Genomic DNA, 23,423 nt, shown 5'->3' on the forward strand with positions numbered 1-23,423 from the left:
GGTCTGCATCTTAAGTAGCTAAGGGTGAAGGTGCAAAGTTGGACTTGCACTCCAAAAACCTCTTTGAAATCATATCTCAGAATATAGTTTTCAATAAAAATAATAAAATATGATATGTTCAGTAATTGTGCAAAGTTTTAAACAAATTGGTGAAGTCGTTTTCTTTGAAACCATAAAACAAACCAGACAACTTTGGTATCCATCAACCAAACAAGATCAGGGTTGAAATTTTAGTAGGTATTTAATGATGCATCGTTAAATGGTACCTTGGATAGCAAATTTACGCAATAAGACAAAACATTTCTAAAAAATGTTTAGAAAATCTTTAACTAGTAGAGGCAGGTAAGAGTGAAGGTCCTGGAGTTGGACTTGCACTCCAAAAACCTCTTTAAAATCATATCTCAGAAAATAGTTTTCAATAAAAACAATAGGTTATGATATGTTCAGTAATTGTAGAAAGTTTCAAACAAATTCGTGAAGTCGTTTTCGAGAAATCATAAAACAAACCTTCGTATCCATCAACCAAAAGAGATCAGGGTTGCAATTTTAGTAGGTATTTAATGGTGCATCGTTTAAACATACGTTAGATAGAAAATTTACGCAATTAAGTTAGAATTTTTTTTTAAATTCATAGAGATCTTCCAACAGTTCACCTGTAAAAAATAAATGTCCGGTACGTTCATTCAATTTAATTAATTTCTTCTGCTGCATCAATAGATTCTGTTCATCAAAATCAAACTTTTAGTATGAATTTAAAGGCTATATACCTACGAAACGAACAATATATAAGTTTCAAGAGAGTTTTTGTTTAAATAAGATAATCAGGATCCTTCCAGAAACATATCGTAAATAAGTTCCTTCAATCAATTTCCATTTAGGTTTCATAATAACTTTAAAAACGAATTTGAGTACCCGTTTTATCATATAAGGCTGAAACCTATAAAACTATTGCTAAAAAGTCGTTTAGTCTAATACATAACGTAAGGACAAAGTTTATTTCGTTTTTTGCGATATACTTTACAAAACTAGGTTTTTATAGATTATGTATAAAGCCAAAACTTTCAGAATTAAAGTATTTAATAAAATATGTAAGCCTTAAGAAAATAGGGCAACCTAAAATCACCAATTTATGTTTATGACTGACTGGATATATAATTTATATTAAGTTTAGCAAAAGTTCTAAGATTCAAGAATGGTTGAATATACATATGTACAGAAGTATGTAATTGTAATGCAGCAAAAGTAAACTTTAAAATTAATTTCAAGAAATAAATAACTCATTTATTGTTTATGAATATCTTAAAATTTAAAAAGTTTTTTCACTTGCTAACTCAAAAACATTTTATTGGAAAATGATCACATTCAAATACATAAAATAAATTACAGTTACTTTTTGTTTTATACATCTGTAAATTCCAGCAATAACAGGACCTTCGTATATTACATTCTGCTAAATACCACTTTGTACAATAAAATCAAAGCTCTTATGTACATCTATCAGGGCTAACAGTGAGCACCCTTTAATAAACTTAACATGTCTTTTCTCAGAGAGGCTTTCCACTTTTCCATCAAATTATCTTTTGAAAACAACAATAATAAATACACAAGTGATGCACAGGGTTTTATAAATCCTTTCATGATGAAGGACATTAACACGTAATACAAACTTACATTAATTTCAAAGTTACCAACACTTGAATTAACAATATGCATGTATTATACAGGCATTATAATACTTTATTATTACATACAACGAATTACTACAGAAGAAAATACCTTTTGATTGAAATGAGCGTTCTACATAAAGGTTATAAACAGACAGTGTTCTATTTAATAATCTTGCAAGTATCATCATAACCATAAATTTCTTGTGGTAGAAGTTGAATTTTTGATGTATGTATAATTTTATTTTGTCTCTCTCAGTTCTTTATTTAATAGTAGAATCGTTAAGCTAAAGAAGTGTTTCTTTTGCTCTTCTTTCTTGCGTAGAAAAACAAATCTGGTGATATTCACACACAAGGCTTTTCTTATAATTGCAATATCGTAGCAAGAATTATGTTCTATTTATTACAATATAATAAAAAATATCAAGAGCGAAATCTATATCATCCTAGATAAACCAGCCCTTGGAGTGTTTATATGAGAACATGTGAACTAAAGTGAAAAGTAAAGGTTTAAAAGCGATTTGAGGGATGGAATATTGACATTGAGGAATGATGCTAAGTCAGGAGAGTTAAAATAAAGAGAGAACGTGGTTGCATTTGAAAACTACATCAACTTCTGCTCCATGGAAAATTTTGATCAGATTAGAATAAGGTATCCTAAGTTTATTTTGTTTTCCATACAGATCTCTTTTCTTTTATTTCCTTATTTTCCTTTCTTACATTGCCTTAAGTTTCGACCTTGGCCTCTGATCTTCAGAAGCTTTTTATTAGGAATTAAAGTTTTAGGAGTTCTTTATTTTAACTTCAAGAATCGTCATTGTTTCTGCAATCACCTTTTACATAGTTCATTTAATAGTAGGTTTTACATAGTTTATTATGTTCTGTAGACCTTCTTTTTTAATTATACGTTGGTGTTTTGTTTTCCAAGTATTATAAAAATTAGTAATTTTAGAAGTTTTTCACTTTTATTTTGTTAAAGACTCGTCAGTTATTTGATACAGACATCTTTATTTTAAATAATTTCCTTTTAAAAATCATTTTAACTTCATAAGTGACGTAAGAGTTAACTTTAAAATTGTGTATTTTCTTTCAGTGTTCGAGCTAATATTTATCTTTAGTTTGATTTTTCAATTTTGTTCTAGTTTACTTATGTGATTAATTGTTGATTAAAGGAAGCTTTATTCATTTTAAGAAAGGTGTGCCTCACGAACTAGTTATGCATCTCTCTAAAACTTATGTAAAATATCGTTTTTTTGAGATAGAACTAAAAACATTCATTTATCTTATGACGACGGTGGCATGCATGTTTTTTGCATTCCTGACCGTATTCACAGTTTCATCCATCTCCTGAAATCAATCAGTTTGGTGTAGAATTCAACTTCAACTAAGTTTTTACTGTTTACCTAATTTCCACTTACGAGTATATTCCAAGCCCCATACAATTGGTAGCATTTAATTTACAGCGTTCCGCAACCTTTCGGGTCTATCGACCCAAAAAATAAGAACAAAATTATAAGGCGTTGGAAAAAAATTATACAAGTGCAGGACAGTGTTTAATTTTACCAACATATGACAATTATTACCGTATTTACTACTAATGGCTCTTCTGTTCTTGATTCTCCTTCACCAATTTGTCTATTCTTGCTTCTTGCAAAGCAATGCAGAGCCTTCCACCTACTCTTCAAAGTGATTTATTTTATTGTAGTTATAAAGGTTTTAATAATCTGTAGCTTGTTTCAGTAAAATTTAGTTACGAATGCAATGGCTTTTCATGTGCATAATTGGCCACAAATCACGATCCATTTTTAAACTCTCACGACCCAAAATTGGGTCGCATCTCAGTGTTTGCGATCCGTTGAATAAAGCAATACATAGCCACCAAAACGATTTAATTTTTAATCTACATTATGATAATTAATTTTAACTAGCTGAACAGCGGAAAATGGAAATGTTTTCAAGCAAATATAATGCTTGTTCAATGTTTGTATTAAGTATAACAAAAGACATTGACTTTTATAGAGAAGTTGAACATCACTGCATCTGTAACTGAAATAGTCATTGAAGAGGATTAGCTGCTTTTGACCTGAAAATCATCATTATTCAATAAAATATTTATAAGAGTTTATCTTGAATAAAAAAACGTACAATTTAAAACTCAACGTTTTTAAAGTCACATTTTTATCCTACAGGAATTCAAGAAATAAATTTAAAAAAATTGTAAATAAAATCTAATGTTTAAATCATTTAAACGGATCAGTCTTTAAGAATGAACTCGCATTGTAAAACATTGTGACAATTAAATTATTTAAACCTGATAACTTCTATGATGCAATTTTACTTTTGAACCTACACTTCTAGTCAAGTTACTAACAAAATAAACCACTTTTCGTTTAATTTCCATGAGAAGTTTCAATTTTGACCAGAATTATTTTATTTTAATTATAAAAGCTACAGAGATGTAAAGAAACTATTATGAAGTATTATTTATATAAAATAAATAAATAAATAAATGTGACTACATAACTAAAGCTTAGATATGACGTTAAAATAATTTTTTTAAAAAGCTAAATCTGTTTATTAAATGAAAATGATATTATATATGCGATATACATATATTTCCAAAAAATACAGAAACGATTATCATTAGGATTAATCTCATTGAAAAGTAAGCGCCTCATTCATAATCTTCTAATATTATCATTGTAATTTCTAATTCTTCTATCTTCTAACTTTTTCATGAAAATTAATTGAAAAATGTTTAGCTCGATTAGTTAAAAAAAATAGTGCGATTCGACTGAAAAAATAATCAGAATTCACATGCACGTTTGAAGTTGAATTTTTCAATCAAATTTAAACCTACAACCAACAATAAATAAAACACTTTTTTCAAATTCAAAGGGAAAAGATTAATTTACCTGATAAAAAATGTTTAATACAGTTAGATACGAAATAATAGGTAAGACAACCTGAACAAACAACAGTTCCACAGATAGAATGGTTGGTAGTTAATCCTTGACTTCTTAATATTCCGTAATAGAATGGATGAGAATCGAAATGCTACTGCATGTAATGAAGGGACAATAGAGGTAATCATTTCAGATGAAAGATGAGCGTTACTGTGCCCAAGCTGGTCTAACGCTGGAAAGCTCCATGGATGAAAGCACTGGATAATGGAAAATTATATTACATCAATAATTATTATTTAATTCACACCTAGTGTAAGATTATGAAAATCGGAGCATTTTTCTGTTTAACTAAATCACTTATCAAGACCCTCCCACAGTCCCCGTGGCTACCTAAATAAACCATTGAATATTGTTTTATTGAAAAAAATGTAATTTTTGTATAAGATGATTAACTTTTATTAAGATTAGAGAATGAAGGCTAATTTGCATTAGTTCAAAAAGCCAAAAAGAAGTAAAAGAGAGAACTACAATTAGAAAATCCTTCACTAATCACATGTAATTTAGTGATAGATACAGTACAGTATAGTAATGCCTTTTTTTTTCAGCTGGGCTTTACATAACAACCAAATTAGGGCGGAGGCGACTTAGCAAACATACTTTACAAGAAATTTCTTACATTAACTAATAAATAAAATCGAACCTAGCATCAATACATCTTTTCATCAATATAAATGAACTCAGTTAAAATAATGTTACAGCGTTGACATGTACTTTACTTTTAAATAAATGTTTTTAAGAACTTAAACCTTGTTTTATTAATTTACCAGGTAGCTTGTTTGTCTACAAAATATAACTTTTATTAAGCTTGAATAACAACAAATTGTAATCGAACTTATAATTTTTATTTTATGTACTTTAATATACTTTTAACTAAATATTTATTATCGAAGTTTGATACTTTGTGCAATATCACAAATTTTATTACTTAAAAATGTTGAAATGTAAGTTTAGTCGCCATCCATTTGGCCAGAACCTCCCCTAATAGAATTTTGCTGAAAATATGTTTTAAGTAAATTCTAGAACTATGTCAATGCAATCTTTTAGTTACGGACTTTCTTCGACATCAGGTGTAGATGGTTGGGTCACCACGCCAAATATATAGTGTTAGCTTTTGATGATTTTCCGCTCTCAAGTTTAAGTCTTCTCTCCTCCTCACACACCCGCTAACACTCACACATACACAGACATATATGTATATATACACTGCCGCTCAAAAGTTTAAGACCACCTGTTATTTATATTAATTAATAAGTTTTAATCACTCAAAACCCACTAACACTTACGGTAGGCGTACGTACAATGGCGGTGCTTTAAAAGACATGTATAAGATTGTAACAGGTGACGACGAATCATAGATATATGCGTATGAGCCGGAAAAATAGACAGCAGTATGGGTGTTTCAAGATGAACCAAATCCAACAAAAGTTGTTCGCGCTCGAAGCACTTCGAAATAAACGGTCGCCTGTTTTTTCGGAAAAACTGGTCATGTGGCAACAGTGCCTTTAGAGCAGCGGTTCTCAACCTTTCGGTCGCGACCCCGGCGGGGTCGAACGACCAAAACACAGGGGTCGTCTAAAGCCATCGGAAAATACATATTTCCGATGGCTTTAGCCGCTGAGAAGCCGCGCTACTGTCTGCAGCAGCGCTATTCAGGTGGAACGCGCGCTGTTATGGCCGTTAATGTTATTTATTGGAATTAGTAATAAATATTTCTCAATATAAAATTAAATATTGTTTTTGTGATTAATCTCTATGTTTAAATTATGTTTGATTTGTAGCAATGAGAATACATAATGGATATCAGGTATTTACATTCCGAATCATAACTGTAGCAAAATTACAGTTATGAAGTAGCCACCAAAATTATTTTTTGGCTTGGGGTCACCGCAACATGAGGAACTGTATTGCGGGGTCACGGCATTAGAAGGGTTGAGAACCACTGCTTTAGAGGAACGTAGAACGGTTAATTCTGAATGGTACACAACCATTTGTTTGCCGGAAGTCTTCGATGAAATAAGGAAAACAAACAAGCGCCGTCGGATCATTCTTCATCCTGTCACACATCTCGTCTAACAACCGGCTATTTGAGCACTCAAAAAATCGAATTAATGGGTCATCCGCCGTTCAGTCCTGATTTGGCATTAATGACTTCTTTTATTTTCCGAACGTCAAGAATAAATTACGTGGACAACGATTTTCGTCGGTAGAAGAAGCCGTTGATGCATTCAAAAACTATGTTTTGGAGGTGTCTCAAGCGGAATGAAAAAATGCTTTGACAGGTGTTTCGAACGCATGCAGAAGTGTACGAGTATAGATCATAAAGGAGAATATTTTGAAAAACAATAAAGTCATTTTCAATGACAAATTACTGTTTTTTTATTATTAGGCTCAAATTATAAATAGTGCCCCTCGTATATTGAACTGTGTACTTCTGTTAACATATATTAAAGCTTCATTGTTGAAAAACAATGTTAGTTTGTGTTATTTATTCCAAAATATATCGAATATTCTCAAAAAATTGAGGTGGTCCTAAACTTTTGACCGGCAGTGTATATATATATATATACGTATTTTTTTATTTACTCTACACTCTACAAACGTAGCTCTGTCCGACCACCAATAGTTTTTGTCAAATGCACAACTCTTTGCTGAAGAAAATGGAATTAATTCACCGAAAGTGAAACAGGGAACACAAGGAGAGTTTTCGGTTTCTTCATCAAGGGAGAAGAATCATCCAAGGATTCACAAGTGTTAATCACGAAGAGTAAATCTTTGATTATTAATAATAATAAATAAGATCATTAAAGTATAAAAACAGTTATAATTAAAACTGTCTTCTTTTTATATACTACAATTTTCTAGCTAGGCCTGTTGCTATCTTAAAATAAATAAAAAAAAGAAATTTCTATTAGCACTAAGAAAATTACCTTTTTTGTTATTTTAATTATTTCTATAACTACAACAAAATTATAGTACATTTATTAAATTTTAGGTATTATATAATTATAATTATATGTGATAAATCATAAATTTCCCGATTGTCATAATTATCTTTTTCCTTAATAATTAATAATCATCAATATCTATTTATCAGAATTTTCAGGAATAGTGTTGTTTTAATAATACAGTTACTATTATTTACGAAAATTGGTATTGATTGCCTAAGTACACAACACTTATTAATAAGTAATTACATAAAGCACAATAACAGAATTATGAGATAACAAAAACAACAAAAAATCAATTTAAAAAAAAATCATTTAATAATAAATTTTTATTCAGCTTTAGCTTAATACAAGCAAAAATACAAATACACTTATTGGATTGGCAGCTATTTAAATTCTATATCACAACATTCAAGCATTTTGTAAATTCAATTTTTTAGTTATCTTTTGATTTTACTTACACTTTGTGAAAAGTGTTATTTTAAAAGTAAAGAAACCAAAAATTAAAATAAATTGGACTATTAAAAATCATTTTTTTCTTTTATTGTCACAAACTATTTTATTTAAAAAATATATATTTTTTTTTTAACTTTAGAAATATAAAAACATCAACCAGTTAAGACACCATGCTTTCTAATAACTAGAAACACTTTTGTGCAAATTTTCGCACAATGGATATGTATCTAATACAGTAAGTAGTTTCATCTAACACGGATATGTTAAGGAGTTTTCTAAATGTTTAATTAGGGCTTTAACAATTAAAACTCCAAAGAGTGTTAGATATTAGATTAGGCCATTATCTAGTTTTTATTGTGTTTTTTTTTTATTAAAATCACAATAAATATGTTAATATGGTAAAGCTTAATTAATGGAAAGGGAATTCTAGAGTAGTTTATACCTGTTGATGTAAATTTTAGAAATGGAAGGAAATTTTCATAAAAAAAAAAAAAAGTCCAAGCGTGAAAAACGGCCAAACTTTAGGGATGGATTTCTTTTACATCTAAGTAGAAAGTTCAAACAATATCGATTTTTTTTACTTTCTACTCAAAATTAAGCAAAAGGAAGGTCCGCAAAGTTTTGAAGAATAATACACACGTTTTGGAGACGTCTGTGTTAAAAACATTTTCATAACTACTCCAAGTAAGAAACATAAATATGAATAATTTAAAACTGTATCGCTAAATATTAAATCCAATCCATCAATATCAACTTTTTTTCAAAAAATTAATTAATTTTTGTTCTATTTTCATTAAATATTTGTTTTTAATACTTCATTATTTAATATTTAATCAATATTATTTACTTTAATTAAATCTGTAATTTTATTTTAATTTTATCTGTAACCAACTGTACGTACCTCTTCATTTTATTGATGAGGTGTTAATCGAAAATTCTGTGGATATGTTGTTACGTCTATTGGAACAATAAAAGTTTGAAAGGTACAAGATGTATTATTTTATTTTTCAGAACTCCTCGTCTTAGTAGATATCGAGTGTAACCTCCAATTTAAATAATATTAGTATTAATTGAGCTGAAGCAAAGGAAGCTATTGATTAAAAAAAAAATTGATAAAGTATAATTTAAAAAAACAGCGTTTTTTCACATGTCCAACTGTCAATCTACGAAAAAACCTATAGTGATGAGGAAAAAGATACATTCAAATCTTATACGTAACAAAAAGTACTTCAGATGAAAATGATTATCAAGGAAGGCTCATTTCTTTCTTATTATTTTTTTAAATGTCATTAGAAACAAGAAAGTACTTCCGTAAAGTTTAGCCTAAAAAATTCACATGTTTCAATTCGAAAACATATTCTCCATAGTAATAATAACAATTAATAATGACATAAAAACCAACAACTTTGTCCAAGTCCAAAAATAAAGGATTCCTACAATTTTTAATCAAACTGTTATTACTATTAACTTTAGTCTGAAAATTTTGAAAAGAAATATATTTTTCATCATTATTTAAAGAATATATTTCTTAAATTTTATTTTAGGAAAACGAACTCCAATTTTAATTTTCAAAATGGGATAATTTTATGATTTAAGATAGAACATTAATTACTAAATCTACATTTTTTTTAACAACTTCCTATTAAGTACTTTCATTATATGGACGGAATTGACTGAAATTATTATTTTATCTACAATTTAAAAAGAAACTCTGGTATGAAATATTTTTAATAAATAAGGCACTATAATAGTTTCTATTAAATCCTGGAACTGGGATGATGAAAATGTTTCCGCATTTCACAAAGAGAAATATGTTTTTAAATGTCTCCTTGAATAACTGCCTTAAAGATCATCAGAAGTATCGATTTCGCCATGAACAAGAAGCATCATGTACTAAGCTTAGTTTGTTTAGATGCCTTCCAGGCATACAATGTTCCCAGAGGAAAGCTTTCAGCAGTTTCAACGACTGTAAAATTTTAGTAATGACTGAAACATTAATGAAACTTTTTCAGTTTCGTGATAACGTCGTAAGTCTCGTTTTCAAACTCCTTTCTGAGTCCCCCCCGAAGAATTTAGCCACAAAAGCACCCGACCACTTCCGTATGCTAAGCACTTAGAATCACGTAATATATAAATAATTTATAAAATCCAATGTTTTCATCAATACAAATTATAATAAGCCTTTACCTTCCAACAAATTCACAAGATAACAAGCGAGTTGCGACTACGCCGATTGGGGCCCACTACTGAAGTGAGACGTGGCACGACTGTCAATTAGAGATCACATCAATATCTAAGTACAAGCGTTAAGAGAAAGCTATTTTACAGAATGCACCCTAAGAGTACTTCGAGAGCTCTATCTGAATAGACACCCTATGCTAAAACGTAAAAGAAGATGGATTTTGGGTGGTACAACGGAATCCACAAAAAATATCTAACATCTTTTTTTTCACATTCCTTTTTTCATAGCCGGTAGGAAAAAACATTCAGGTACACATGTTATTTTTGTAAGGAGGCAAAATTACTTCTTTCTGAATTTTGGCAAGTAGATCTTAGAATATTGTGGAATTAAAATTGAAACTACATGAAGATAAGGACTACGCTTAAAAGTGACTTATCAGTAGCAAATCCTATTCAGTTGCCGTCTATTATACATTAATTCTGCTACTCGTCACTTGTAATGGACACGATTCCATTTAAATTGGAATCAGTACTCGAATATACTCATAGTATCTTGCATGTGAGGTAAGATTTTACAATTGTTTTCTTTGTGAATGTAGAAACAACACTATTGTATCTGAAATTTACTAGATTGATAAACTAGAAAGCAACTTATTTAAATAATATAATTTCTAATAAACTAGGTTCAGTTTTAATAGAGGTAATTAACATGTTTAAATGATTTTGTAACTTTTCAGTTACAGAATATAGGTCACCAATATTTTTGGACTTGAATGCTACGCGTAGCAATAAAAAATTTGGACTAATGATTCAAATACTATTCCAATATATTTTCTCACCTCTTAATTGAAAATAAAATAATAAAAAACCCAAGTAATTAAAATCACAAATTAAAAATTTAGTTTGATTAATTCTGTTAACTAGAAAATAGATTTTATTTTGGTTTTTTAAATTTTATTTTCACAACCTGGATGAGAGATCACATCTATTAGAAGCGAAAATTAAATACAAGCCTCTTGAAAAGCAAGCTTGCTTTGTTAGTGGCCCTCATTGAAAGAAGAATGAACTCGAGAACGTGATGTGCTCCTTGATGGCTTCATAAATGGAAAACTATTGTTTCCACTCTCATCGATGTTGATACTTATATTTAACCTCGACAAGATTTATCGGAAACAGAATATATTAAACCTAATTGATGGTCAGACTCTCAATGAAGTATTAACTCCATATTAGTTCAAAAATGGTTTAGGAATGACTTGGCAAACTCATGAAGGTTTCTGTTGACAGAAAGAAAGAAGAGGAAGTCAACAGAGATCTGTGGTTATTCAAACTAACGAAGGAATACGCAAATATAACCGGAAGGGATATATACACCTTTTTTAAGAGCAAAAATGGGGGCATTTTCGATTCGTAGGACTACTGAAAAACGTTATATCTTAAATGTGAATGTAAAACCTGTTTGGAGATGGTGAAGATCGTTCGAAACGGACAGTGATTCTTCATCCTACGATATTTTGGATGCCTGAGTAGTGCCAGGGGGTAGAAGGTTCCTCTCCTTGGGACCCTTTCAGACAATGAGCTCTCTCAATTTGGAGCGATTACCGTAGTGATAATGGTCTCGTGAGACCCAAGTAGAGGCACAACAGGCCTATAATGGTTGCACTCCACTACAATCACCCTTAAAAGATGGGGGAGAAAAAAGACGCACAGTTTACCAGTAGAGTTTCGCAAAATTTACCAGCAGACTTGCTCAAGTTTTGCTAGAGAAAGAGGCAAAATTCTGAGTATAGGAACCTCACGAAATTACTTTGAGTCATCTCTTTTTTTCTCTAAGAAGGCCACAAAAGACAACAACTAATTAACAACAGGAAGAAAAAAAGGAGTATAGATACACACGTTTTCTTCCTTATAAGCTCTAATGATTCTAACACTATCTATAAGGCCATCTAGATTTTGTTTCTATAAATAACAAAAATTAAAAGTAAATCTAGTTAATGAAAATGTAAAACAGAATTTGTAGTGCGCTTATAATTTAAATAAAAATTCTTTCTGAACTAAGTTCTATAAAATTAAGACCACCTACCCCAGTTTTTAAGTAAGTTTCTTAAATATATATAAATATTTTCTTACAAAATAAATAGAAATTAACTGTGGAGAACACTAACTAATCCAAATATTTCCTTTTTTTATTATTCCTATTTTTAAAATCGGACTAGTATACTTCCACTTTCTCTTGCCAATATTTTTCTTATTGCAGTCATGTTTCTTTTCTTTTTTATCCTTCTTTCTTCTTACTTTTTGAAGCCATTCCTAAAAAATAATAAATACATATTTTGAAATAAATATGATTCTAAAAATCTATGTATCAGTTAAAAACTGATAAAGGATAAATATAGTTTAACCTTGAAGAAGGATTGTAATTCCAATGATTTTTTAATGCAATATTATCATGTGCCCTTCGAAAGTTTTCATTTAAAAAAATAAAATAAATATAGAATATTAAAAGAAATTAAAAAAAAAAGATAACTGTATTGATCCCACACACCAAGAAAGAAAATTCAAAAAGTAAGCAAAATTATTTGTTGGGAGGCTTAAACTAATATCTTTATTTTTTAACTTATAATCGAGTTACACATGAACAATTAAAATAAATTAATTAATAAATTACTAAAATGCCATGCAAAGAAAGGAATACCTACACATTTATACTATGTATATTACCGATTTTATTTAATAGAAGGAAATTTGCAAAATGGCAACGAATACATTTGAATTTGGAAATACTTTTTTAGTTTTTTTAGTTTTTACATAAGATTTTGTATTCTGTATAAAATCATCACTACCTACTTTTATGTGTTTTATGGTGTAAGAAAATTTTTAATAAAACAATTAATAAAAAACAGTTTTTGATGATTTATCAAACATTTCATTTCTTGGGCTGATGTCCTTTTAACCAATTGAAGATTCCTTTCTAATAATTGAAAATATTGGTATAACTATTTTTCATTCTAAAGACTGAAGTGGCGAAATTTTGGTGAAGAATATCAAATTTTTGCAGAGAATATTTTCTAAACAACAACGTTTATAAGAAATAAATAAATTCTTATATATAGTCAAGTTTACATTGTAAAAATAAAATTGAGATGTTATTTAAGATACAAAATGAGATTAGTATTGATTTGAAATTACAATTTATATAACTCACAATTCAATAATACTTATATTATTCGATATACGATATGACAGGATAGGCAATATTTAAAAATAGGTTCTATAAAGCCTGTTTCCTATGTTCTGACTGACAATGCGGTTGTTGAGTAATCTATGTATTATCCAATGGCTACGACGTGACAGCCCTCCCACCTAAGGCCCAATTTGAGGCTTCTGGCTTTTGGAGACCAGAGGTGAAAATAAGCAGATAAGTTTGGGGGCTCACCCTGAGATAGTGAAAAGGAGAGGTTTCTCCTCTATACCAACAAGGTGTCAACTAAAATGCCTCTCTTGGTTACACTTCCTAGGGTATAAGAACTGCTACTTGTTCTAATTAGAAATTAATTAAAAGACAAACAAATACTATAAAACACTTAACACTCAGGCAAATATGCAACTAAGAGTCGTGCAATGGGAACGGCGAGTAGGGGGCAGCTACCCTGAGCTCCAAATTTTAGAGGTCGCTAAAATCAGCTCAAAGAAACCTGTTTTTTTTTTTTAAAAAAAAAAAAAGATTATCTATTCAAATTTAATTAATTTAAAATTTTTATTTGTTTGGTCCTCAAATATAACTCACCTGAATTTCTCTTTCGGCAATTTATGTATTGAAAATTAAATGAAACTTAGAAAAATTTGAGTTTGAGAAATGGTTGAGTTTGAAGTACCATTTTACTAAATGGTACTTCAAACTCAACCATTTCTTCCAAATTAAGAATTTTTACTTACACATGTGTGGGTTAACTGACTAAAATCTGGACTAAGTATTTAAACATTGAATTACTACCAATAAGGTAGGTAATGAATGTACATAATACTCATACCACCCTTTCAAATAAAAATAACATTCTAGCAATTAGATAACAATGTCAACAAAATAAAAATAAAAATAAAATAAATATGGAGCCGTTTTAGAAGAAAAACTAATATATCTATTCATAAAGTGGCTCTAATTGGTAATTGGGTGGATTATCGAAAAGTTTATAGTCGCGTTTCATTCTAAATAACTAAACTAAATAACAAATGTCCCTGATTTTTCATTTTTGAATAATGCTATAACTACACATAAAAACCGACAAATACACACGAGTTAAAATCTTTGACACGAAAAAGTTTTTAACTAAGGGCTTTTAAAACAAAATTTGAAAATATTTTGATACGTAACTAAGAAAAATTATTACGAGCACCGGAGGGTTAATGAATGATGTAGATATGGTACTATGTGAAATAGTCTTGTGGCTATTGATGACGTTTCATTTTTTTTTTGTGATTATTTTATCCGTGATTTTAATGAGAAGTGAAATTCATCTAAAACGTAATTTCAGTATACAAAATTAATGTAGTAATTATTAGGAATAAAAAAAAAAAACTTACAACTTACTTTGTTAGTTAATAATCCAATAAATGATAATACTAAATGAGTTTTTAAGGCTGTCAAAAAAAAATAAAGAAAAAAACTAATAACGAAATGTTGAGATACTTTAAAGAAATTATCACTATCATTAATTAATGGGTTTAAGTAGATAGTCTAGTTCGAAAAATTATCTATACACAATGAAATCAGTTTAGAATGAATGTCTTGTGAGATGAACCATGGTAGAATCTTCAACTATCAGAATGACGACAAAAATTTAAAAATACTTGTGTGATTCAACAACAAGATTTTTCTTCTTGCATTTACACAATTTATAAATTATCTATTATTCCTGCAAGGTTACATTTTACGAATCGTTAATTTTTTTAAATGAATATAAGCGATTATTTAGACACCTTTCTTTAGGAACAGAGCCGCGTACCTCTCGCTTCAGGGAGCTGTACAATTTTAATGACCATTATAAATTATAATGGCAAACGTATAGAAAAGTAATTTTTAAGTAAGGCGTGTTGTTGTTTAGGAGCTCAAATACTACAAAAATATGCAACAAAAAATATAACGTTCCATTTGAAAAACAAAAGTTGGATGCTGTATCTCGAGATAAGGGTTTAAAAAAATGGGTCAATCACTGAAAATAAACTAGACTAAAAATGATTAAATACGTGTTTTTTATTTTTTCGAAATTTCCCGCCGTTAAAAAAAAAGTAGGTGGAGCATATAACTTTGGTCACCCTGTATAATTTTTTATTATACCATTATATTTTTATATATATTATAATTTCGTTTTGGCTATTCACAAAACTCGATTAAATTAAGAAATAATAATTAATGACACAATTTTTTGTCATTAAGTAGACAGGCACAGTAAAACTTGAAAAACATAATAATTCAATAAAACCAACACATGCAGAGTTTAGTTGGAAAACTAAACTTAAGATAAAACAAAACAGTGCATCTTAATTCTTGAAAAAGTGCACTGTATCTACAAGGCGATTTCATGCATTTAACAACATGCATGCAAATTTTATTGTCTTTTTTTTAATATATTTTTTTCTTTACACGCATTACTCACCATGCTTAATTACTATATTTTACATTGGGATGTTGTATCGACTTCTTTCTCATTTCTGTAAACATGTTTATTATGTAATATATTAATTTTTTGTTTTCTATGAAAATATTAAACGGCTAATTTGAAATTGCTTCGAAATAGGAAAAAAATGGGCCTAGCTCTAACAAAATTAAAAAATCAATTTGTAAAGAACACACTGAAGAGTTAACAATTGAAACTTTCAAATAAAATTATAATTAAATCAATATAAAACAGTAGAAATGTTATGCAAATAATTTTAAGGTTCAAAAAAATAAAATAAAAATTCGAAGCGTAAATAAAATTAATAATTCAAGTACTAAAATTTTGTAAAAAAAAAAAAGAGAAAAAACAAATAAATAAATTAAATTAAAACAATGGGTTATAGGTCCACTTCCTAATTAGTTTCTACATAATAAATCGAGATTATGATGTGCGTATGCTATTTTTAATAATAAATAAATACATGCAAATTTTTAAATAAATATAATTATTATTTATATAAAAAAAAAAAAAAAACTAAAAGCAGGTTTAGCATTCTCGGCCTTTTTGTAATGTATTTTTTTTTCTCACTTGACACTACTTACACATAGAGAGACTGCTACGATGAACTTGGGTATTAACTGGACTTTCCTATCAAATAATAACTGTATGCAACGATCAAGTAAGAAAACAAAAAACAAAAAGTACAATATTTTTTTTGTTGTTTATTTAAGGAAGGATTAAACTTATTTGAGAAATATCAGAGATATTTTACTTTCAGAATAAGTTTGTTTGTAGCTCTAAATAAATCCCATCCTAAAAGAAAGCTCAATGTAAGAAACTACGACGAAAAATAAGCAGATGATCCAACATAGGGTCAAAGCCTGGTAAACTAACTGGCCGAACTAAGTACAGGCTAAATAGTTAACAAAGTTCGAAATTAATATATTTCGTTTATATATATAGAGAGAGAACAGCTGATCGCCGAGAGAAAATAGCTCTGACAAATTTCAGACAAGCATAGGAACACTGATTTCAGGGAACTTGATTTTCATGCCTAGCTAGCGAAAATTTGTCAAAACTTTCTACTTCATAAAGTTAGCTATATGAAACTGAATAAGTCATAAATTCAACGCGTTTGATTCTAAGTTTAAAAAAATCAAAAAACCGAGAAACTGAGTTTATTTGTACAATGGTAAAAAATTAATGTAAAATGACAAAAAGCTTGTGCTGAAAACTCAGTTTTCTCTTACCTTCGCAAAGTCGATACCTTGGGCCATTTGAAAACAACACATACTCAGCGTTTTTATTTTTCTCTTTGCTTTGCATAATCAAAATAAACTTGACAAAGATATATATATATATATATATATATATATATATATATCACTGGATTATTAAAGAGTATATCGATAGAAATACAACAAAATACATATATTATTTTAATTTAGATTTAAGTTTAAAATTAAAAATAATATCCATTTCTATTAATACGAAATAAGTTACAAATGCCCTTGAAATTAATGGATTTATTTTTAAATTTTAAAATACTAATTTAAATACTTAAGCAGTGTGCATTATACAAAATAAATAGAACTACTAAAGCTAATAATTTCACTGCTTTTTTACAAATTATTAGACAAAAATTGCTTATTGAAGCAAAATTTGTACGCAATTTTAATAAAATAAATCTACTGAATAAATTCTACCGAACTACAACCAAATTTACTACTTAAACAAATGAAAAAGCACAGCTTTTACTTTTGATTCACTCATTCATTCAGGTTGATTTTTTTTTTTTTTTTATCGGCGTCTTTTGGTATAGCATAGAAGAAAACAAAATATTGGTAAAACAAAGACAAATGAAATAGAAAAGATGTCAAGAAATCACAAATATCATGCTAAATGAACAAGAATTACGAATACATAAATATTATTAAATACTATTTAATATTTACTTGTAATACTTACCCCAAAGGTAATAGTTAATTCTTTCACCAAGAAAATAGAATAGAAATCCAGTAGCATAACTGCATGCAAAGAACACGATTCGTTGAGGTATGTTGAGAACATTGAATATTGGATATACCCATAGACCACTCTTCATGTAGACAACGTGCATCCTGGAAATTAATAAAAAAATATAACATATTTACAAAATAATAATGTCATAAACAGTTTAAAGATTAGAATTCATAAAACTGTAATTGGTTGGTAGCAAAGTAAATTTCTTCTTAGGGCCATTTCTGTAATTCGCATATATTATTACAAGACCATGTTTTCTTTTCAGTCATGAAAATTGCATAAAACAGTTTCTTTATAGCGTTTAAAAATAAGAGATTAAAAAATGTAATTTGGCATAAGCTTTACACGTTATCATAACAAGTGCACTGCCAGCCTCTAGATGCACTGCCTTCTTTGTCAGTCACATCATGTAGAAGCTGAAAGAAAACATCTAAAAACAGAATATCTTAAGGTAGATTAAGACGGATTCGTACGCGGTACTCCATCCTTGCTGCTAGCAATAAAGAAACTACTCATTCAACCGACAATCTGGCTTTTCCATTACAGAATTTCTTGGCATGCAATACAAAAGAGCTCTGTGTAAAGTTTAACCGCGGATATTTTATAAGTGATTTTTTTACTTTCGAATTTCAACAAACATTAATTTACAGACTAGAGGAGACTCAACTAATTTATTTTTAAGAGACACCCATCAAATTAAACTCATATAAGAACTCACATTTTCTGAAATTAACACGATAAAATTCTCTAATAATAAAAATTACGGCTACTAAATGAAAAAGTTACTAAACATTAGCCACATCTTAAAAGTAAAGCTCCTACATCGAATAAACAAATATTTCTGGGCCGTAATTATCATTATTGTTAATTAGTTTTATAATTACTCATAAAATTACTTACGCAAAATAATATTCTTTATTATTATTAATATTCTTTACTATTATGAATATATTAATAATCCAATAATAATATTGTCATTTGCAATTAATTATTAATTATTCTTAAAGAATTCTTGAAGGATCTAAAATAAGAACCTGATAACTGTTACTTATTGTTGCAAATATTAGTTATCTTCAAACATTTTTTAATCACACTTATTCTCTAATCAGCCAATATATGTATTAAACGTTTTTATATAAAAAATACTTCAACTATCTTACCAAATATTTGTAAACTACAAGTGTTTTTTGGAAATGTTAACTCACCTGGAATAATAGAACTCCTTAAAAGCCTACTTTTTTCTTTTGATGTTAAAATAAGTGAATATAATTTTATCCCATACTGATTAAATTCATAACATTAAAAAAGGCTGATTATACGTACAATTAGACAAATAAATATATGAATAAAATATTTAAGAATTTAAAATAAAATTACTAAGATAGATTCTAAAATAATTATATGTACATTTTCAGGAGTCTCTATGGGAGAATACATTTTTATTATGATTTATGAGATCCTCATAAAAGATCTCTTTCATTCATATTTGTAGTGTTTAATATAGAAGTAAGAAGTAATAAAAGTAGAATTAAGAAATAATGTGAACAATTATTTAAAGATGGCACAATAAGCTAATTCACACAACTAATTCACAATACTATGATAAACTGAAGAAATATTTCCAAGACATGTCACAAATAATGTACAACAAACGTATTCGTTTAGAGCATACATATAAAGCTAGTAAAATAATTTGCACTTACCAAGAGAGATAACAAGTCTGGAATAAGAACAAAGCCGAAATTGAGTACTTCCTTTGTGGATATTCACGACTTGATGTTAATGTCTCTAATATTTGAAAAACAACAATATTTGTGTGCATCACATGATTCAACCAAACTGGAAAATATGGATCAAGCGCTTTTGGTAGCACTAATTCTCGATCAATTGCCATTAGACCCCAAAATGTTGATCCTACAAACTGTACTAACCTTTTAGAATATAACCTTCGAAAGACTTATTTTAATTCAAAATATTGAGAAAATGAAAATTTTACCATAGCTATTGGAAATGCAATTGAAGCTTCCATAAAATCTTTTACTCTATTAAGAGTCGTAGTATTTCCTGTCTCTGCATCTTTTGGTCCTAATATATCATTAATTAAACAAACCGAGTAATACAGGGCTTGTAATAACTGTAACAATAAAAATAAATAAATTACCAGCTTCACAGTCGACAATTCATATCCTTTATAACTCTCGCTGTTAATAAATAGTAACTTACTCCATTCCAATATGTGAGGAATTTAAGTTTATAGCCAAAAGCTTCGAAAATTGGTGAAACTTCTGGTGGAATGTTTACATGAACCCAATCGTAATAACATCCGAAAATAAAATGAACTGCACCAACTGCATGCACAGAAACACTTAATATTTTAAAAATTTTCCGATTTTTTCGTTCTAAAGATTCCATACCAAACGAATAAGTAAGGTAAAAGAAGTACTACAGTTTGCTAAAAATCAATTGGGTATGCTGCATCGAACACTGGGCTTCCACTGGGCACGACCAGACAAGCCGGGTTCTAAAATAATACTAGCGTAGTATTTGCTACTGCAATCTGAGCGCTTTCTCCCACCATCAGCTGATAGATATAGTAGTAACGGCTGTCCATTCTAGTAAATTAACTGATAACCATTCATGCGTACACACTGATAAGGAGGGGTTTTACTATGTGTATATGATTCTGTGGTCATTTTCTATAGCAGATTGGACTTAAATATCGAATATTAAAAGATTTTTTTAATAGGCATTTAAAAACTCCCCTTCTTTTTTTTAAAAAACGATACAATTTAACAGCACTAACTTTTCAGCTCTAGGTAAGGATAATAATAATAAAAATGAACATGCTTATTCTACGAATCTCTTGGCAATAAGCTGACATCTAAAATACGCAATATATCACCTAAAATTACAGACTTATCCAACTTTATGAAGAACTCAAGCACAAAAAATGATACTAAATACATGTTTAGCAGTTTCTAGTTTTGCTGAGGGTAGAACAATGATACAAAATATGGTACAAACTATCACATCTTTCTCACGATGATTTTCTAAGTTTTCTTTAACTTCGACCAAAACTAATTCTAATATAGCGATATACAAATTCATTAAAACGAAATAACTTTTGAAAAGGGCATGTCAGCCTTAATAACCCAAATCGAGTTTAAAACGAACATAAAATAATTTCAATAAACACCGAGAGATCTTTATCTGACAAGGAGGTATACAAAAGCAAAAAAAAAAAAAATCTTTAATGAATTCACACTTCATGTCAAGAGATTTCTTTCAAACTTTAAATTTTAGAAAGCATCTCCATAGAAGTTTTCAGCTACTTCTGGAGGTTTACTATATCATCGGACCAAGAGCACTCGTACAATGTACAAATCTTCTACAAAACGTTAACAAAATTTAAAAATTATAAATCTAAAAATCTTGTATGCCCATTACCAATTGATATTAGCAAGAATAATTATAATCCCGAGACATTTTTTTTTTTCAATTATAATCATTACCTTTTTATTCAATTATTTCTAGTTTTTATCATTGCTTGAAGTTATTTTCTTCATGTCTAAAACTTTATAAAACAATATATCGATAAATACCTGACAACTTTTGCGTGATAATATACTAAATTTTGTAAGGTCCATGAACATAAAATGTATTACATACGCTACCTAGAAATAGATCTTTCATGTTCCCAACTTGGCAGCACGAAGGTTTAATCAAGTGAAATGGCAATGAGAATTTAAAAATTTTACAGGAATTTATTCAGCTTGCTACTTTCGTTCAAACTCTTTCCTACGTTCAGACATTTTAACATTGTTCAATCAAATGGATTTAATCAGTGCGTGAATAAATCGAATTACTGAATTGAACATTACAAATTGAACATTGAACTATGAACTTTTCTATTTATGTAATTTATTTAAGTGACTGAAAAAAAAAAGTCATTGACATTAATATAAGGCAATTTATTGTTATAATTACCCTAAATAGATCCACTAAACTGCTTAACACTTAAATATTAAATAGTAGACTTTAATAATTTATTGAGCGCTTATATTCAATACTTCTTTGGTTTAAGAAAAAATTAAGTAAACAAAAATGCTGTTAGGTAAATGATTTAGATATATTAGCCAAAAATGTTGCTATTTTAAGCTTACCTTAATCGCAATGATTTAAAGCACATTGCTACATATTTGGAATAATGATCCTAAACTTACTGATTTGATAATTTCCTTTATTACTATAGTGATTACGGTATCTATAATTATAACAAAAACTTCGTACGATACACCTAAAAAATAATAACCATAATAACAAATCGTCCATGTATGTTGTCCATCAGAGGATTACGTGACATTTCCTGACAGACTTAATAAAAAAAGGGAACGCAGTTTCGGATGGTTAATCACACGGAAGTTAAGAATTTTTTACTCGTTTCTTAATGTTTTTTTCGTAAAATTGAATGATTTAAAACATTTCTTTGAAGGAGAATTATTTCCCTTTATCTCACTTCATGCACAAGCACTTAATTTTGAAAAGTTACTAATAAACTGAGTGCCCTGTAAGATTATTATTAATAATACTCTGATAGCCCATGGAACCTACACATAAGGGCCTCTTAAACCAGAATTTAACCAAAACTAGATATTTATGTGAATACCTTAGCTTTTAATTGTCTACAACTATACCAATAAAATTTGCATCCAGTCCTCCATAATGACTCATCAGCTTTTTCCAATTCATTCTTATACTTTCTTTGAAGAATGTTCGCTCTTTTTTTTCTCAATCTGTTGCAATTAAAGAGCGAATTGAATTATGAAGTTACCACATTTAATGCTAGGTCAGTAAGGTAGAAGTTAAGTTGCATTATTCTTGTTCATTACCTCCAATACAAAAAAAATCTATATTCTAGACAATTTATTTCAAAAGTTATTAGTACAACAGACAATGAAAATCTATAGGGTATTTATTTGCATCAATGTACTCTTCGTACATGGTCTAGAATAATGTTGATTGCTTCAGTATGATAGAAGAAATTCTTATGTGTGAGGTAACGTATCAAAAAAAATTCTAATTTTAAAGAATGTTCAATTAAGTACCGCTATTTGTTACGAAACACCACCAGTAATTAACAACTTTATATAAGCAATCTCTATTTAATATTAAGACTGCTTAACGTGGCACAAGGTCGAACGATGTGAACTCAACGAATAGCGAAAACATGACTAATATTTTGTCGTCGTGGCCTTGCATCATTTATCTTTGATTTTAAAACATGTTGGAACATCAATTCAATTATTGCGTATGAAAATAAAAACAGAAATTTTATATAACTAAATACAGGAGTTTTTTTTTTCTCAATACAATATAAGGTCACTGTTTACCGATTTTCATTTTGTTATTTAGAAGAAAATTTAATTTTTGGTAAGCGCTAATTAATTAAGTTAAGTTTCGGATTCTAACATTTATGTACTTGAAATGGTCAATACCAGGCGAAGGGAAGCAAGAGCCTCTCCATACACGAAT

The 23,423-nt window shown here is 28.8% G+C and overlaps 1 protein-coding gene and 1 long non-coding RNA gene across 6 annotated transcripts; one reads left to right on the plus strand and one right to left on the minus strand.

The window, feature by feature from the left end:
- The first annotated feature begins 682 nt into the window (after window positions 1–682).
- On the plus strand, window positions 683–5,375 carry LOC141458450 (uncharacterized). Of its 2 annotated transcripts, XR_012460978.1 has the most exons (3): window positions 1,305–1,893; window positions 1,990–2,316; window positions 5,176–5,375. It is a non-coding gene; the product is annotated as an uncharacterized lncRNA (long non-coding RNA). The 2 variants fall into 2 exon arrangements; XR_012460977.1 differs by having other exon boundaries at window positions 683–2,316.
- A 2,056-nt stretch (window positions 5,376–7,431) lies between these two features.
- On the minus strand, window positions 7,432–20,462 carry LOC141458448 (androgen-dependent TFPI-regulating protein-like). Of its 4 annotated transcripts, XR_012460976.1 has the most exons (7): window positions 20,115–20,461; window positions 19,888–20,025; window positions 19,595–19,812; window positions 17,838–17,989; window positions 16,472–16,517; window positions 15,867–15,921; window positions 7,432–12,522 (listed from the first exon to the last, which is right to left on the minus strand). XR_012460976.1 is itself a non-coding variant. In XM_074136419.1 (6 exons), exons 1-5 carry the CDS (start codon window positions 20,301–20,303, stop codon window positions 15,872–15,874), a joined length of 747 nt encoding a protein of 248 aa, XP_073992520.1. In that variant the 5' UTR covers window positions 20,304–20,462; the 3' UTR covers window positions 7,432–12,522; window positions 15,867–15,871. The 4 variants fall into 4 exon arrangements, 3 of the variants coding, with proteins under 3 accessions (XP_073992520.1, XP_073992522.1, XP_073992521.1); XM_074136419.1 differs by lacking the exon at window positions 16,472–16,517 and having other exon boundaries at window positions 20,115–20,462; XM_074136421.1 differs by lacking the exon at window positions 15,867–15,921.
- Between the last annotated feature and the right edge of the window lie 2,961 nt (window positions 20,463–23,423).

Source organism: Rhodnius prolixus, unplaced genomic scaffold (assembly GCF_049639745.1).
Source record: "Rhodnius prolixus isolate KJV_2025 unplaced genomic scaffold, Rpr scaffold_5, whole genome shotgun sequence".
Lineage (NCBI taxonomy): Eukaryota > Metazoa > Arthropoda > Insecta > Hemiptera > Reduviidae > Rhodnius > Rhodnius prolixus.

Coding starts and splice junctions, on each gene's coding strand:
- LOC141458448 (XM_074136419.1), bottom strand. CDS start 20,303: ATGGAATCTTTAGAACGAAAAAATCGGAAAATTTTTAAAATATTAAGT. Junction 17,990..19,594: donor CAGACTTGTTATCTCTCTTG/GTAAGTGCAAAT, acceptor ATTAATTTCCAG/GATGCACGTTGTCTACATGA. Junction 15,922..17,837: donor AATTAACTATTACCTTTGGG/GTAAGTATTACA, acceptor ACATGTTTACAG/AAATGAGAAAGAAGTCGATA.